The sequence below is a fragment of the Sinohyriopsis cumingii genome, chromosome 1, assembly GCF_028554795.1.
Source record: "Sinohyriopsis cumingii isolate HCF-2022 chromosome 1, ASM2855479v2, whole genome shotgun sequence".
Taxonomy (NCBI): Eukaryota; Metazoa; Mollusca; class Bivalvia; order Unionida; family Unionidae; genus Sinohyriopsis; species Sinohyriopsis cumingii.
Genome location: NC_142961.1, coordinates 135,763,474 through 135,782,163, shown reverse-complemented (window position 1 = coordinate 135,782,163; position 18,690 = coordinate 135,763,474). Strand labels below are relative to the sequence as shown.

Here is an 18,690-nt window from a genome sequence, read left to right as displayed (position 1 = left end):
GGACATGCGTGACGCCAACATCGTCACTTTGTACAAAAACAAAGGAGACCGTAGCGACTGCAACAGCTATCGGGGCATCTCCCTCCTCAGCATCGTCGGAAAGGCCTTCGCCCGTGTTGCCTTGGCGCGCTTGCAGATCCTAGCCTCCCGCGTCTACCCAGAGTCCCAGTGTGGATTTCGAGCCGGCAGGTCAACTGTGGACATGATCTTCTCACTACGTCAGCTGCAGGAGAAGTGTCGCGAGCAGCGGATGCCCCTCTACATTGCCTTCATAGACCTGACGAAGGCGTTTGACATTGTTAGTCGGAGTGGACTCTTCAGACTCCTGCAGAAGATCGGCTGCCCCCCACGTCTGCCTGCTGTCATTATGTCGTTCCACGAGAACATGCACAGCACAGTGTGCTTCAATGGCGCAACATCTGAAGCATTCCCAGTCATTAGCGGAGTCAAACAAGGCTGTGTCCTTGCACCGACGCTCTTTGCCATCTTCTTCTCCATGCTTCTCCAGTACACATTCAAGGACTGCAGCAAGGGAGTGTACATCCATACCAGGGCTGACGGCAAACTGTTCAACATCGCCCGTCTCCGTGCTAAGACTAAAGTCACAGAGGTACTCATCCGTGAATTGCTCTTTGCTGACGATGCAGCCTTGACATCACACACGGAAGATGGTCTTCAGCAGCTGGTATGCTGCCTCTCCCATGCATGTAAGGAATTTGGACTGACCATCAGTTTGAAGAAAACGAATGTCATGGCACAGGACAAAGACTCCCCTCCCTCTGTCTCCATCGATGGGTACAATTTGGAAGTTGTCGAAAACTTCACATACCTCGGGTCTAACATCTCCAGTTCACTCTTCATTGATTCTGAGGTGGGCGGCAGAATTGCCAAGGCAGCAGCAGTGATGGCCAGACTTAACCAGAGGGTCTGGAACAACCCCAACCTCACAGAGAAGACCAAACTGCGTGTCTACCAAGTGTGCGTGCTCAGCTCACTTCTCTACAGCAGCGAAACATGGAACACCTATGCAAGACACGAGAGGAAACTCAACAGCTTCCACCTGAGATGTCTGCGGCGCATTCTGCACATCCAGTGGCAGGACAAAGTACCCAACACAGAGGTTCTAGAACGCGCCAACATGAACAGCATGTTCTCCATACTCAGCAAGAGGCGCCTTCGCTGGCTCGGCCATGTCAAGAGAATAGACCCAGGTTGCATTCCCAAGGACCTGTTATATGGGGAGTTAGCAGAAGGTGCACGACCAACTGGACGACCATATCTGCGCTACAAAGATGTTTGCAAGAAGGATATGAAGACAGCAAACATCAATGTCAATGTCTGGGAGAGCTGTGCAAACAACCATTCCAGCTGGCGTCTAGCTGTCAGGCAGGGAGTTCAAAATGCAGAGGAAAAGAGAAGAAAAAAGCAAGCTGAAAAGAGAGCTAAAAAGAAGGATAAGCAAAAGCATACTTTGGAGCTATGCCATCGTCTCCCGTAGACGGACGGATGCCAAGGAAGGATATTTTTGTACATACCATCTTACACTAGTTGTATAAGATTTATATGTATACTTATTACATACACTTTTACTCTTACAATACTCCTGTTTCATAATCTCTTCTCTCCACACTTCTATTTTTTTAAATATATTTTACAGATTGTCTTTTTTAGGTTGTCATCTTTTCTTCTTGTACTTTTCCCCTGTTGTGATAGCTCAAAATCTAACTGTTTGAAGCCTTTAATGAGAAGACAAAACATATATAAAAAGGAACTGTAAGGTAGTCCATGGGGTAGCTCCCTGACCCATAGCTACCTATGTAATGGGAATAAAAATATTCTCAAATATCATAGCTCGGGCAAAGATGGAAACTGAACATGGCAGACTGGGAGATATTTCAATCCCTCTGCAAGTCAAAACTGACAGCTGATTGTTTCAACAATATAGGGAATGCAATACTCTTGTTTACAAAAATGCTCCAGGATGTTGCATGGGATTGTATAATACCAAAAACTTCAGCGATTCCTAAACATGTCAGCATGTCATGGTTTGATGATGCATGTAAAGGTGCTCTCTGTGAATGGGGAGAGGTCCTTAATCAGTATCACAGGGAAGCATGGAGATCATGTGTTTCTAGCTTGAACTCTAGCTCCTCAGTTAAATCAGTATGGAATATGTTACATAAGATAGTTCTTAGTAAATTTCTAGCTGATTTCAGAATAAAATTTATATGAAGTATAGCATTTAGATTTTTAAAGACCAGAATAAAGAACATATATAGTTATGGTTTGAATTAAAAGCATTTAGAAACTTTTCATAAATCAGGCCAATAATGAAAATCAGCTTAACAAGTTATATAGGTATAATTTTTCATGTATTTATAGATGCAGGTCAATTCGATTATTCTTTGCTGATTGACATATCAATCCAATCTTTATAAAATATGTGAATATTATGTCCTATGTATCCTTGGAAAATTTTAAAATACTAAATCTGTTAATTATTTCATGCATTTGTTATCACTTACACTTTCTATGACCTTTAGAAAAAGCAAACAATGAGAGGACATTAATCCATTCAGCCAGATTTCACTTGCCTATTTACTGGAAGTAAGACCATCACCATTTTCATTTTGGACCATTTAGACGTTCTTAGAAGTCTTTTGGCAAAACCACCCATATGAATATGATGACATATCCAGAAATATTAGCAATAGGAAAATCTTCAAGATGGTTGCCATTGTTGCCATACTGGATGTCAAGAAGCCTCTTTGGTGAAAACCCTATGTCAATATAAAATAGTGATAATAAGATTCGCTGACATTGTGGCCATATTGGACATCACATCAATATCATTTATCACAAACTAGATATCATTAGAAGTCTTCTGTTCAGAACAACAGTACAATATGAAGTAGTGATATGATTTTTTATGATGGCTGATATGGTAGCCATATTGGATACAATAGTGGCGCCCATTCTTACATAGGACCAATGGGACATTATAAGAAGTCTTTAAGTGAAAACCCCATGTTGATATGATACTCCATTCAGGATGAATAGTGCTAAAAACATTTTGAATATGGCTACTGTGGCAGCCATACTGGATACTAGTATTCAAGCACCACCATTTTCAATTAGGACCAATGTGATCTTGGGCTGAAAATGTGTGTAAAGTTTCATGGCAATCCTCCTAGTAGTTTAGGAAGAGTAGCAATAACTGACAGACAGAAACAGGCCATCTCATAAGCTCTTCTGATCTTATGATGACAATGCTGAAAATCAGGATCATGTCACATAAATATGCATGGTAAATCTGGTTGAAATACAACAATCCTTAATAAAGTAATGCTGCTGAGACCATATATTAGAAGGCTGGACAATAAGGAGGCAAAATTAATGTAAATGATGTTGTAAAATGAAGTCAAATCTCATCGAATGTCTCACGATATAAAACTGCATGCCAAATTTGTTCGAAATTCAACATTCTTTAGTAAAGTAATGCTGCAGAGACCAAAATCAGAAGGGAGCTCTGCAAATAAGACTGTGGAAAGCTGGAAATCCAACCCATTCAAATAAGACAGCGTAAAGCTGGAAATTTAACCCATTCAAATGAGACAGTGTAAAGCTGAAAATCCAACCCATTCAAATGAGACAGTGTAAAGCTGGAAATTTAACTCATTCAAATGAGACAGTGGAAAGCTGGAAATCCAACCCATTCAAATGAGACAGTGAAAAGCTGGAAATTCAACCCATTCAAATGAGACAGTGGAAAGCTGAAAATCCAACCCATTCAAATGAGACACTGGAAAGCTGGAAATTGAACTCATTCAAATGAGACAGTGGAAAGCTGGAAATTCAACCCATTCAAATGAGATAGTGGAAAGCTGGAAATCCAACCCATTCAAATGAGACAGTGGAAAGCTGGAAATTCAACCCATTCAAATGAGACAGTGGAAAGCTGGAAATCCAACCCATTCAAATGAGACAGTGGAAAGCTGGAAATTCAACCCATTCAAATGAGACAATGGAAAGCTGGAAATCCAACCCATTCAAATGAGACAGTGGAAAGCTGGAAATTCAACCCATTCAAGGGTTCATCAATATAATGATGAATACTAAATTTGGTTCAAATCCAAAAATCAGAAGAAAGGTAGTGCAGTAGAAATCAAACTTATATGAATGGATCAAATCTGGTTGAAATCCAACAACTCTTCGTAATGTTAAGCTGTGGGTATAATAACTTAGAAGGATAGACCATCAAGAACCATAACTCCTCTAAATGATGACACAGAAGACTAAAACGTTAACTTCTATGGTTGCATTAATAAAAAGCCATATACCAAATTCGGTTCCATCAATATAAAGCCATATAACAAATTGGGTTGCATCAATATAAAGCCAAACACCAAATTTGGTTGAGTAATTATACAATCATATATCAAATTTGGTTACATCAATATAAAGCCATACACCAAAATCAGTTGCATCAATATAAAATCATAAACCAAATTTGGCACATATCCTATGACTCGCAGTAAAACAGTAAATGTATCTTGCACAAAAACCCAAATTATTAATGGATGGATGGAAAGAATAACAGACAGATAGGATTTCATCACACAGGGCCCTCCTAATTAAGAAACTCCACCTGCAATGATTTGTTAAAGGATTTTGATGTATGATAACTAATATCTGCCAAATGCAAGAAAAATATTGAAGTTTAAAAGTTGTTTATTTTTTAAAAAATAAATAACTTTCTTACAAATACATACTCTATAAAATTAATAAAGACACATTAGTGAAATACTATATGTATACATTCATTCTATTTATATACCTAAAACTGAAAGCCCTTTTCCTACTTGATAACCAAACATATCTAAATGAGCAAAAAAAGGTCAAAAATATTTTTAACAAGGCCAAGGATGAGTACATAAAGGATTCATACAAATAGTAGTAGCAAACATGTGTAAAACATTATGGGTGAGTACATGATAACAATGTTGCAAAAAGTAGTAGTACTGAATTAAACAAAATTATACAAATTATTGTTTCTGTAGATGTTGACTAAGAAGCTTTTTGAAAGCTTGGTATCAGTCAGCTGATTTTATATAAGGTGGTATGGAATTCCATAGTTTGGCTTCAGAAAAAACAAAACTCTTCTTATAAAACAATGAATTAGGTTCAGGTAAACTTGTTGAGATGGATCTTAGTTCATACATATGTCCATTTTTAACAAATTTAAAATTACATTAAAGAAAGTCAGGAGCCAAGCCATATGAGGATTTATAGACTAGTGAACCCTTTTGACACTGAATTATCTGCTGAAATGGAAGCCACTTTAAGGTTTTAAAAAGATTTGTTGATGGATTATCTAAATCAGCATCAAGAATAACTCTAGCTGCTATATTTTGAAAATTCAGTAATCTTTCCTGATTTTCTGTGTCACTATTACCCTTGATAGAACAACAATATTCTAGGTGTGGCATGATATATGTATTATATTATAACTTTCTCTGCTCTTGGAGGAGATCAGATTTTATTCTGTTCAAGAGATAAAGTAAACTTTTTTAATCACCTTATGAACTAGTATTTTCCAGTACAAGATATTTATTGTCTGTCATGATGCCAAGTAGTTTTTCATGTTCAGATTGTTGTATATCCATTCCTTTTATCATTACTTTGAAATCATTGTTCTCAGCTTTTACTCAGGCCCAACTACCTATGATCATAGCTTTTGATTTGGCTGCATTTATCTTCATACCATTGTGTTAACACCAGTTATTTATTTTTGTCAAATCTTTACTTAATTTAGTGCTAATCTCATGACCTGTTTATCAAATGTTATATAATGTTGTATCGTCTGTGAACATGTTGGTGGTATATAGCTCAGGGTGATGTGGTAAATCATTGATGTACAACAGAGAGAGTAATGGTCCAATAACGGATCCTTGTGGAACACCTGACTTTATCAGTTTCTTATCTGAAAGTTTATTTAAAATAGAAATTTGTTGTTGTCTGCCTTCAAGATAGGTTTGAAACAAAGTTAAGCTTTCAAGGTTAACTTGATATATGCTGAGCTATTCCACAGGATTTTGTGATTTACAAAGTCAAAAACCTTTGTACGGTCAAGAAAAAATGTGCCTACAAGGTTACCTTGATCTGTTGCTGTTAACCAATCATCCACCATTCTAGTTAGTGTTGTGTGGGATGAATGTTCTTCATGGAAGCAGGATAGTTTTGAACTTAGTAAATTAAATGATTCCAGGTAGTTTCCAAATTCATTACAAATATGTCTTTCTAATATCTTTGAAAATGATGATAAAACTGATATAGGTCTATAGCTATTCATATCAGAAAGTGCTCCCATATTATGCATTGGAGTTACTTTTGCCAGTATTAGCCTGTTTGAAAAAATACCCAGTGGAAATACTTAGATAGAAGATATACATAAGTGAAGGTGCAATCAACTGAGATGAGAGTTCTAGGAATTTAGCACTTATAATGAATTTTTTAGCTTCATATTGATTCATTCAAGTCTGATGTATGTATGTATGTATGTATGTATGTATGTATGTCTGTCTGTCTGTATCTGTCTCTATGTATGTGTATGTATGTATGTATGTACGTAAGTATGTACGTATGTATGTATAGTAACATTTTACAGCACCTCAGCACTAAAGGTAAAGTTTGCAAAATGTAAAAATGAATGGGGAGTTCAACTGAGGTTTAAACAAATCCATTAACTTGAAGGGGTTAAAATCTTTCACGGTTTGAGGGGCAAGCAAGTGTGTTGCTGAATAACACTTTGCCGTATAATCAATCCAGGTTAAGAACAAAATCAAAGAAAATGTTAGCAAATAAAAATAATTATCAAAAGCCTTAATGTAAATTTGTATAGGACTGACTACAGTATCAATGGGGCAAGTGTGCAAGTTGCAGAATGAATGGTCTTAGCTTTATAATTCCAAGTGGTTTAGAAAATAAAAGCAAATGAAAGAACTTAATGCACTTTTTTATGTTTCCTTAATTCCAAGGTCAATAAGAAGAGTGTGTGAACCAGTGATGAATTATTTTAGCCTCATGATTAAATGTCCCAAGTGTAACAAGAATCCACCAATGGTTTTAAGAAAGCTTTAATCAAAACCTTAGTGCAAACCTTCCAACCTAGATCTGGACTGCAAGGTCAAAGTGGTGAGTGAGCACATCAAAGAAGTCAACATAGCTCCAAAATCATTAATGTCAGGTGTAATAAAAATCTAACAAGTAGTTTAGGAAATATATACAAATTAAAAACTATAATGAAAACGTTAACAAATTGTCACCACCAGATATAGACCAGCAGAGATATGACAAAAATTACTCACTTTTTCTTTGTACATTTAATAAGCAGATTCTACAAGTCCTGTTCCAGTAAAATATACCTATATGCCTTCCATGAGTACCATGTATGTTTAAATGGAACAGCCCAGCTCTTCAACCTGTGTAAATTTGGTTATTTTGGTAAATACTTGGACAGCTATTATTTTATCGATAATCAGTGAAAGGGTACTTTATCTCATACTCTGCAGGCAATGAGATGGATGTTCAGTTAATGCAAGAAAACGCACACCAGCCAATAAAATTTTTTATGATTTTGGATTGCTGGAGAAGTGAACATATCCTACTAGTACCCTTACATATAGTTTCACTCCCGAGTTTCACATTTTTGCGCTGGGTTATAAAATAAGGTGTGTGGATATCCTACGGGAACCTATAATTTTCTTTAATTGTGATGTATATCAAATAAAAGACTGCTAGTTCTGTGTGGCTATTTTTCTCTTCAGAACTTCAGAAGTGCAATTATGAAAATAAACAAATAAAGCCAGTATATTAAACATTTACAAGCTTTTATTCAATAATTTAAATTTTCATAAGTGCACTTTCAGAAAATAGTAATGTCTATGTTGACAAATTTAATTTCTGTATTTCAGAGACATGTAAAGCTAATGTACTTTATGCTATTTCAAGGGTTATAAGTCTATGCTCTTAAAAAAAATAACTGAAAAAAGTGAAATGCAACAAGCTGTGTAAAATTCAACAAATCATTTATTCCCAAGGAATAATAAGTGAAATTAAAAAAAGAACTTACTGCATAGAAAGTTAATCCTAGAATAACAAATACAAGTCCTAATAATAAAAGTTCTGAATAAACTTTAACAGAAAGCCAAATTCCAAATTAAGTCCAATGCTGAAAGTGTTGATGTGCATGTGATGGCTCATAAAGTGTTAATGTGCCTGCGATGGTTCATAAAGTGTTGATGTGCCAACAGTCTTTTGTTGAAACACAGTAATATAATTCCAAGTTTGAATTCACTATAAATCCCAGTGAATGTCTCTATCCAAGAGTCTTTTTTGTTATGAGCAATCTGTATTTCCAATGAAGAAACACTTGAATAATCTGATGAAATAAATTCCAGCCCAAATGAAGTTTCGGACACAACAATAATACAAATTGAGTCTGCTAGATCTTAAAGCACGAATGAATAATTTTTCCAGTGACAAGATTATATAGTCCTCTACTTGACCTCATGTCACAATTAGCATTTTCTAAAAAAGCCTATTACCTAGTGGAAATAAATAGAAAATAAACTTGATTTTGGACAAGGTTAAGTCCAACATATAATGTTAAATTACAATACCATATAACAAAATATTTATTTTTATATAAAAAAACTAATAAAAAATGCAAATTATACATAACACAATGTCAAGTACATTTTCCAAGCACAAAGAAATGTATGTTAACTTTCTCTGCATTGTGTATGTTTCAATTAGATTAAACAACTTTGCCATGTGCCTTGACCACTGTATATGGTGCTCCGAAAATTATAGAGTGGAACATATGTAAATATATAAATTTTTCAATCATAAGCAATCATCCTTAATGGTAGGAGTCCATATGAGTAAACAACTGGAATAATTGGTGTCTAGATAACAAACATTCGATTTTTATCATTATTATTATAGTGAGGAATGTTGCCGATAAATATATCTAAAATATTGCCAGCAAATTCCTGTAAACTATCACCTTCCAACTAAAAAGTAAACTTTCCTTACACTATCTATACATGGAAGCTTCAGTGCATGAATACACAGCAATACAACACAGCTTGGAATACCACTATTAGGCAATATCAGTACAAAAAGTGTATTCATTACACAATAATTCCAATTATTATAAATTGACTGGATCTTCTATGCTTTGATTGGATGTAAACGGTCACATAATACTGATCTGGAATTTTTTACACAGCGATAAATTCTGCTGACTACTTTTGATTCCCTGTTACCAAATCATTTGATGTGAAGTTTTATCTGTATCAACACCTTACACCTTAATAATAATAAGCTCCCACCCACCCATTCCTGTGATTTCCGATAAAAAATGACAAGCCACAGCTTAAAATTGACAATTAGAAGTTAAAACAATGTAATTGCACAGGCCTTCCTGCACTCCAACACTCAACCCTTTTGCCGAAGACGGCATATGGCTGGCTTTAGAAGCCAATCTTCTGAAATTATTGCATTTCACCTCGACAACATGTTACAGCAGTGGTTATTAAAGGTCAGGGTCATATGTGAACCAAGGGATGTCACTAAAAATGGACACGATTTTGCTTTTGAAAGATCGAAATGCGTAGAAAGTAACAATGATGTTGCTATAACAACACGTCATACACAAACGTAATTTCAAAAAAAAAGGAATATTCCAAGTTTAACCGCAACAACCATTTTTTAAATATTAAAATATTGATCATAACAGTATATCACTGGAATGACCCACAATGATATTCTACCCTGTATCACTGTATAAAGAATCGATGAATCTAGGCTAGCGAAGATAGGGCTATGTATTCTATTGCAGTTAAGAGGCTAATGAAAGAAAACTTTGATGTACATAAAAGTGAATGTTTTGTTGGTTAAATCTGCTGATCTGATGTTAGAAAGGAAGTAAATTGGAATTATAAGGATTAAATGATCATGGTTGGGTATTTATCGATGTGTAAATTTTACCTAATCACTCACAAAGTAAATAAAGTCCGTTTATTTACTTTGTGAGTGATTAGGTAAAATTTACACATCAATAAATACCCAACCATGATCATTTAATCCTATATTACATTCAATCTCTGATATTGTACAAAACAGTGATGTGACAAGAAAAACAAATTCATCTGGGTAGATGACTTGCAAATCACACATTTACTAAAACAGTGATGGAAAAAGAATATCTTTGTGCACAAAGTTGCTACAGTGAATGTTAAAGCTGTTGTGATTATCTTCTTTCCCAAACTGTCCATATATATATATATATATATATCAGGATTTGTTTTTAATGGTTATAGGTAATTAAATGTGTAAGGGTTTCAGGATCAAAGGATCATTGGGTTTTTCTTCAGTTAATTTTTTTAAAGTGCTTTAGGCTTGGATGTTTTCAATCAAATTTGGTCAAATTCTGTTTTGCATTTTTTTTAAAAGAAAAATTCATGTTTTTTCTATATCTAGTCATGCTTGCCATATCTGACTGTTGATTGGCATCATGTGTGCAAATCTTTTTCATTTTTCAAAGATTTTCATGCCAGGATACTTTTGGTTAAATCTGGTAAAATTCCAATGAATGGTCTTTGAAAAGAAGTTGTTTATAGGTTTTTCTGCTTTTGGTAATGGTGGTCATATCAACAGTGGATCAATATTATTTAAACAAATCTGAAATTACTCCATATCAGGATGATTTCAGTCAAATGTGGAATTTTGTTTAGTTGTTCAAAGATTTTTCTTTTTTTACAGTAATGCTCGTCATATTTGATGGTGAGCTGGCATCAATGAACAAAAATCTAAAAGCCTTTCTTGTCAGGGTGCTTTCTGTCAAATTTTTTAATCACAATTTTTGCTGAACATCGTTTGAGAAGAAGTCAATTAAAGACATTTCTCCCTTTAATAGTAGCAGCCATAGTGAATGGCAGATTGTCATTATTCAAATAAATTTTAAAGATGTTAATACCAGGATGCTTTCGTCAAATTTGTTCAAATTAAGATAAGCAGTTTTTCAGATGACATTAAAGATTTTTGCTATAAATCTTTAACAGTCGATCTACTAGATGGCAAATCAAAATTAAATTTGAATGAGCTTCATGTTGGGAAACTTTATTTCAATTTTGGTAAAATGTTGATAAGCACTTTTTTAGAAGTTGAAAAAGCAATTGTGAATGGACAATGGATGATGGAGGATGGGCAAAGGCAATTAGCATACTTGGCCACACGGCCAGGTGAGCTAACTAAACCCGTGTGATCAAAACACTGACTAAACATACCCAATGCATATACTATGTACTCTAACAATAACCAACATTAAATTGTAAAGAGCAGTACATTTGTCAAATGTTTCCAATAAATTACATAATTAAAGATCATATTTGCAGTAAGGTACAAAGATGAACAAACTTCATTTTCTTATACAAAGCACTTGACAATGTAGGATAATGACCATTTTCAACTCTGATTTGGCAATTAAAATAGGACTCCATTACAAACTGGTCCAGTATGCACAATAAGGGCTCTGTCTGCAAGTCTCATGCATTGTACCACTCCTGTATTTCACTAAAAACATGTATGACATTATTTAAAAACTGGTCAAGTATGTATGATACGGGTTCTGCCAGATACATATAGTAACCTCGACAACACATTAATACTGTTAGAGTAACATTCTTGTCCTGCTAGGCTAGTTATTAAGTTCTTATTTTATAATTTCTGAAAATAGCAAACTGATAATCTATTAAGAGCATTTTTTCTGTCAAAAATTCTTTTAAAAATCAGTTGTCATTGGAGATTTTGAAGCTCTAGAGTTTCAAAGAAAGAACAATTAAGCATAATCAAATTTGATAAAAGGGCCATGACTGTAAACAAAATGGGATAATCTTTTGATTTACAAACTAATTCAGGATCATGTATAGCCAATTTGTGTTGCATACAATTGCAAACTATTTAGTATATTCACATGCCATTATAATCCTTAGCTGTAACTGAAAATATGTTTATCAAACTCCCTATTTATGAGATTAATGCTTCACATGATACCTGTCAGATGCTGAACAAAACTAGAATGTGTACACTGAACAAAACTAGAATGTGTTAGAATGTGTACAATGAACAAAACTAGAATGTGTACACTGAACAAAGCTAGAATGTGTACACTGAACAAAGCTAGAATGTGTACACTGAATAAAGCTAGAATGTGTACACTGAACAAAACTAGAATGTGCACACTGAACAAAACTAGAAGGTGTACACTGAACAAAACCAGAATGTGTACACTGAACAAAACAAAACTAGAATGTGTACACAGAACATGGAGGTCCCAAAACATTTCCAACAATGACTTATGTGCAAAAAATTACCACATTCTGCCCTAGTGACCACTTGAGAGGCAAGAAGTGGTAGCCTTTTTTCAGCATTGGTGATATCATTAATGTTTAACACAGACCCATATGTAATGTCCTTGCATAAAGAGGAAAGATTAAGCATTAAAGTGATATCAAATAATGTATATTCTCTACATATTTTACAAAATTTCAACTATAAATGCAAAATTATCAAGATCTATTTTTTTTTCCAGAAGAAAGGTGTTATGATTTGGATCTTGGATCTTGTGTCTGAATATTAGAGGCACCAAAAAGCTTATACTTTGTGAAAAGTTTGATAAAGTATGATAAGGCTGACAACTATTGTTCTTTAGAATTGCCAGATATGATTGACCATAAAGCAAAAAACAAGAAAGTCCAATATTTACCTCTCTCTACAAGTTACAATAAAATATCCATTCACAAATTACTTCCACAAGACATCTACCCAACTATCGACATGACAATCATGCAAAACCTGGATTTACTGAGGAGAAATGATGGACTGTTTTCATCTACCCCATTTCAGGGTGATGCCTTAACTTCTTTCACAGCAAATAATTTAAACATGGCATAACTGCATTCAAAGTCATGATATTCATAAATATTTGTTTACATTTCAGCATTTCAAAATCAAATATGCAAAATTTTTTGGCAAAAATATGCATTTTTAGACACTTGATACAAATATTTTAGCAAATCTATTACTGCATTCAACCAAAGGGATGACTTGACATAGTAAACTTCTTCCAGGAGCAATCATGTCACTAGCTGAGGTTCCAAGATTTAGGTTTAAAATGATATTATGTAATTGAGGTATTGTTTTATCACAAAAAAGCAGACATTTAGAGATGCAAATTTTCAGAGTAAACAAATGCTGGTTCTGTGTTGAATCTTGCACCTGTATTGTAGTCTTCCTTCAGTAAAGCTAAACAAAATAAGTTCAGTTAAAACAGAACCCAAACAGGTCAATGTTGGTGAAAAGTCTGGTACTTTTGTTCAAAGGCTGAAATCATTACCCCACCCACTCCCCCAAAAGAAGTCAAAGTTTTACCCCTCTGCACAAATCAGGACAAAATAGCCAATCTCAATTACCTTTGAATATCACTATGAAATTCATGCATAATTAGGCTTCATTGGATTTGCTTATGAGAAATGAGATATTGATTTTATGAACCACCATCTCAGGTGAGATATTTATTGGAAACAATGTTTTACCCAAGATGTGATAGTCACTCAGACATACAGACTAGAGTAATACTATGTGTCCTACCCTTATCATGTTAGGTCAAAAATATCAGGAGCAAGAAAAAAGTCGAATGTTCAGTTTAAGTCAACATTGGGTCAAAACCTTAAACTGTTATAAATGTGTACGAGTCTTTCATAAAAAAATGTGGTTGAAATCAATAGATTAGGCTGTAAAGATGATCCAATGCCATAATGACAGTATGAACCAAATCGGCACACCTCATTATTTTAACATGATAAACATAAAAATATGGATAAAACTCAACACAAAATGTGGATGATGGACTGTTCAAAACCCCTAAAATGTATATTCCAAAAATAAAAGTCAATAACAGATGCAACTCCAAAGAACATAAACAAAATCTCACAATCTAAGTGTTTATCTGGATTTGTTAGGATAATATTCCACACAATATTCGACTGAAATCATATGGAAAATATACTTGGTCAAAGTACTTCAATGTCCTATCACCTAGTCAACTGGGGACAAAAGTTCAATGTACAAATCTTTTTAGGTTTCTGTCAGAGCAATAACTGTAAATAAATTTCATTTTATGTAATGCAAATCACTAATAGCATGATTTGACATTGATAACACAAACTGAAGGTTTAACCTATCTTCCTTTATTCATGAAAAAAACTTCAAAATTATCAAATGCATATTACTTGAGAATACACTACACAAAATAATTTAAAATATTTCACTATATTAACCAGATGTAAAAGAATTGAAAACAGCTATTTAGTTAAACAAAAAACCTCATTAAATTCAACTCTAATAAAATAGAGTTGCAACATAATTTGTAAAACACAACATTTGTACATTATATTTAAGGCCTATAACAACAGACAAAATTGGTACTCATACATCACTAAAGACATGGCATTCAACAAAAGCTCATACTGCAGCTTTGCATTTATTTATAAAATATGATCTTTTCTTCATGATTCTGTGTGATCATGTATTAATAAATTCTATCAAAGAACAGTTGAACATTTTCTTGAATTTTATGCAAAAATAATGTTTACATAAAAAGTCTAACAGCAAGAATATTAATCATCAGGCTTGCAATGACAACTATCCATGTAAACTTGACGTATAAAACATTCATCCCAAAATAATCAAGGGGAATCTTGATTTGGAAACCATTCTTCCCAAGTCAATTAATATTATCCCAAAATAATAGGAATCTTGACTTATAAACCATTCATCCCAAACAAGGAGTACGGACTTGTAAACCATTCATCCCAAACAAGGAGTATGGACTTAAAAACCATTCATCCCAAATAAGAATTATGGTCTTATAAACCATTCATCCCAAATAAGGAATATGGACTTATAAACCATTCATTCCAAAATAATCACAAAGAATCTTGGCATATAAACCATTCAACAAGGAATATGGACTTATAAACCATTCATTCCAAATAAGGAATATGGTCTTATAAACCATTCATCCCATCAAGGAATATGAACTTTTATAAACCATTCATCCCAACAAGGAATATGGACTTATAAACCATTCATCCCAACAAGAATACGGACTTTTATAAACCATTCATCCCAAACAAAGAATATGTCATATTTCCAAAAATGTATGATAGCAATGGAGAAGCAATGCTTGAAAAATCATTCTAAATGTTTTACTTGCCTGAAATAAAACTTTTATGAACTTGTCTAACACCTAGAACATTTCCTTCACATTCTTTATACCATATATGCTCACTTATATGTCAGATTTGATTGCAACCTGCATAGACAAGGACCTGCCATCACATCGAGTCAGCAAATATGGCCATTTGAAGCTCGTTAGTATTATTAAGAACAAATAACATAGACCCTTATATCCGGACACATTATGCTATGGCAGTTATGGATCTATTTGTTCGCAGTTGGAACCAACTTATAAAGAAGAATATACAGTATAATATTATGGGCAAGTATAGATGAACTTAACATTATTTCAAACTTCTGGACTGTCAGACAAGGGATTCTTCAAGCACTGAGCAAGGAACAACAGGTCATGGTTACAATAAATAATGTCTATAAAATACAGTCAGTAGACATGGCATTTTGTCATTTACAATATCCTTAATACAAAATACAGTCAGCAGACATGGCATTTTATCTTTTACAGTGTCTATAAGCTATGGTCAGCAGACATAGCATTTTGTCATTTACAGTGTCTATAAAATGGAGTCAGTAGATGTGGTATTTTGTCATTTACAATATCCTTAATACAAAGTACATTCAGCAAACATGGCATTTTATCTTTTACAGTGTCCTTAATACAAAGTACAGTCAGTAGACATGGCATTTTATCTTTAACAGTGTCCTTAATAAAAAGTATAGTCAGCAGACATGGCATTTTGTCATTTACAGTGTCCTTAATGCAAAATACAGTCAGCAGACATGGCATTTTGTCATTTACAGTGTCCTCATTATGACAGGTTTTGTACAAATTCAATTTAACTATTTGTTGGAATGACTCTGAATCATTAAATTTAAAGTTTTAAAATCCATCTCCATTTGTTTGACACAACATTTTTTAGAATCACAGTGATGTCCATATGCTGTGCAAGACAAAAGCATAAAATGTCCAAAGGATTCACAAATATTTCAATCAATTCACAAAACAACTTTGTAGCTTTACTAAAAAAAGCAGGTAACCTTGTTATGAACAGTATGAGCAGTGAAATTGACGAACATCACTCAATCACTATTATCTTTACTCACCAAGGCTCACAAATAATACAACTGATTATTCTCAGTACATAAATAATAACATTTATTCTCTGGTCACACATTTTCTTTAAAACAAGAATCCTGTGTTCATAAAACAAAGATCTTGCCCATTTAGATCCCATCCTTTGGGACCCTTGGTCAAGTCCCTGATTGTAAGGACAGGCCATGGATCAGATGTAGGCTGCTTATGCGTTTCTGACTATTTACATTCTTCATGCATGAATTTATGCTGTTTTTGAAATGAATTTTGAAGAGTTTCCAAGTTAAAACCCAAGGGCAACACTTCAATTTTACGAATCATGAATGAGGAACCAATCTAACATGTACATATCTATTTTCTTTTCATGCCGAATATTACATATGTATTTAGAGGGCTGGGTTCTCAATGATTTCAAAGTTAAGACCAAAACAGAAAACACTCATCCCATCCCCTATTTAAATGCCATGCTTCCAAGGCCATTGTAGCATGAATGTTAGTTTTTTATATTTCACATCAACTTAATGTATATACAGTAAAAGTGGGGGGATCTCAACCATCTTCAAGATCTGTCCACATTCCCATTCCCAAGAACCAATATGTAGATTAGATGCCACTGCCAAAGTGCAGACTACCTAAGATGAAAACTGGATCTTCAAATCTTTATTGAGGAAAACCATACACATTACAATGTCATTTCCAATGACCTTGACCTTTCACCTCAGCTTCATGCAGCTTGTCTGTGTGCAATTAAGTTTGATGAAACTAAGCCAAGGAAACTCAACCTGTCATATGGATAGGAAAATCACATTATCTGCTAAAGTGACTTGACCATGGACTTGAGAGCTCCAAATCTAACTTCTGCCTATTCCCTATGAGTAAAGCACATCTGAGGTTTGAGCAAAAGATACCAAAACAAATTAAAAATATACTGTAGAAACGAGTCTATGATGGACGATCAGACTGAGAGACAGATGGACATCATTTTACTGAGGCAGGTGGATAATAAAATCAAAAGTTCACATTTACCTTTTGATATTAAAAGATGACATCCTTTAAAATGTATGACAATGAGCACATGCAACAAAATATGTACCCTATGTCCACATTAGACAAGTGAGACCTCCTATCAGAAAACTCTCCTAAACATGAATCTGTTTGGACTAAAAAAAACTCAGATGCTGTATAGAGGTGGACCATATACAAAGGTTTGCTTAGTATTAAAGCAGTAATATTAGCTCCAAAATATGTAGCCAGTGTGCAGAGGAAGCAAGGTTAGTGATGGCTACTTTGGGGAAGTTTCACTGTATAAAAAGTTTCATCCTTTTCTAGAGTATTTTGTGCATTTGTATATGTGTATGCATGTGTTCTATACAGGTGTCCTCTATGAAAGGTTTTACAATAACATGATACCCATGTATTGGTCACAGATATATTCATTGCAAACACAACAAATACTGATTTGTATTACAGTTAAATTGATTGCTTCTTTGGTTGAGGAAGAGACATAGTTTTCACACTGCTCAAGTTCTGTCTTGCCTTCATGGCTGTTATGGTATCTGTCACAATTTCCTGCACCTGAGCAACTTCCTCTCTTGGGTCTTGTTTACTCAGTGGAGGGCATTTGCAGTCCTTCATCACCTCCAATAACTGTGAAAAAAGGGTGTAACATTTACTAAACAAACCTGTGCAAAATATTTTCTTCTCAATAAAATGTAACCAACTGCAAAACAGATCCAGATCTGCCACTGCATAATGCACTAGAAGACCAGGGTCTATACTGGCTGCTTGTCCTGCTCAAAATTTCCAGCAAACATTCAATCTGCAGATTTGGGTCTATACTGTTTTTAAATGGATGCACATTACATGCCAGTAAATACAATATATCCCCAATAATCAGAACATCTACAGTAATTATGGTTTCAATGGCAAATGCGATTGTAAAAAATGCTCTGCAACAAACGATTATTCAAAATCTGCAGAAAAACAAGCCATATTGTGATACTGTGGGGTTGCAACTCCTCTAAATGATGAATACATGGAATGAATACATGGAACGAATACATGGAAGGAATACATGAAATGAATAAATGGAATGAATACATGGAATGAATATATGAAATCCAGTTTCTTCAATACAAAGTAACATCTCATGCAGAGACATGAAGCTGACTGACATAGGCCATAACTTTATTCAAAATAGAGCAGGTAAGACTCAACCCATAAAATACACATATAAGTCAATGTTCATAATAAACTGCATTAGAATATGTTAA

General features: G+C 34.3%; 1 protein-coding gene across 1 annotated transcript in view; it reads right to left on the bottom strand.

Annotated features, from left to right (window-relative positions):
* Positions 1 to 6,994: 6,994 nt before the first annotated feature.
* Positions 6,995 to 18,690, bottom strand: part of LOC149807912 (metalloendopeptidase OMA1, mitochondrial-like) — a 68,578-nt gene continuing 56,882 nt past the window's right edge. Inside the window, exon 9 of the mRNA XM_089971925.1 lies at positions 6,995 to 18,064. Within this exon, the coding sequence (XP_089828051.1) occupies positions 17,888 to 18,064 (177 nt within the window). The 3' untranslated portion in view covers positions 6,995 to 17,887. The remainder of the gene's footprint in view (positions 18,065 to 18,690) is intronic.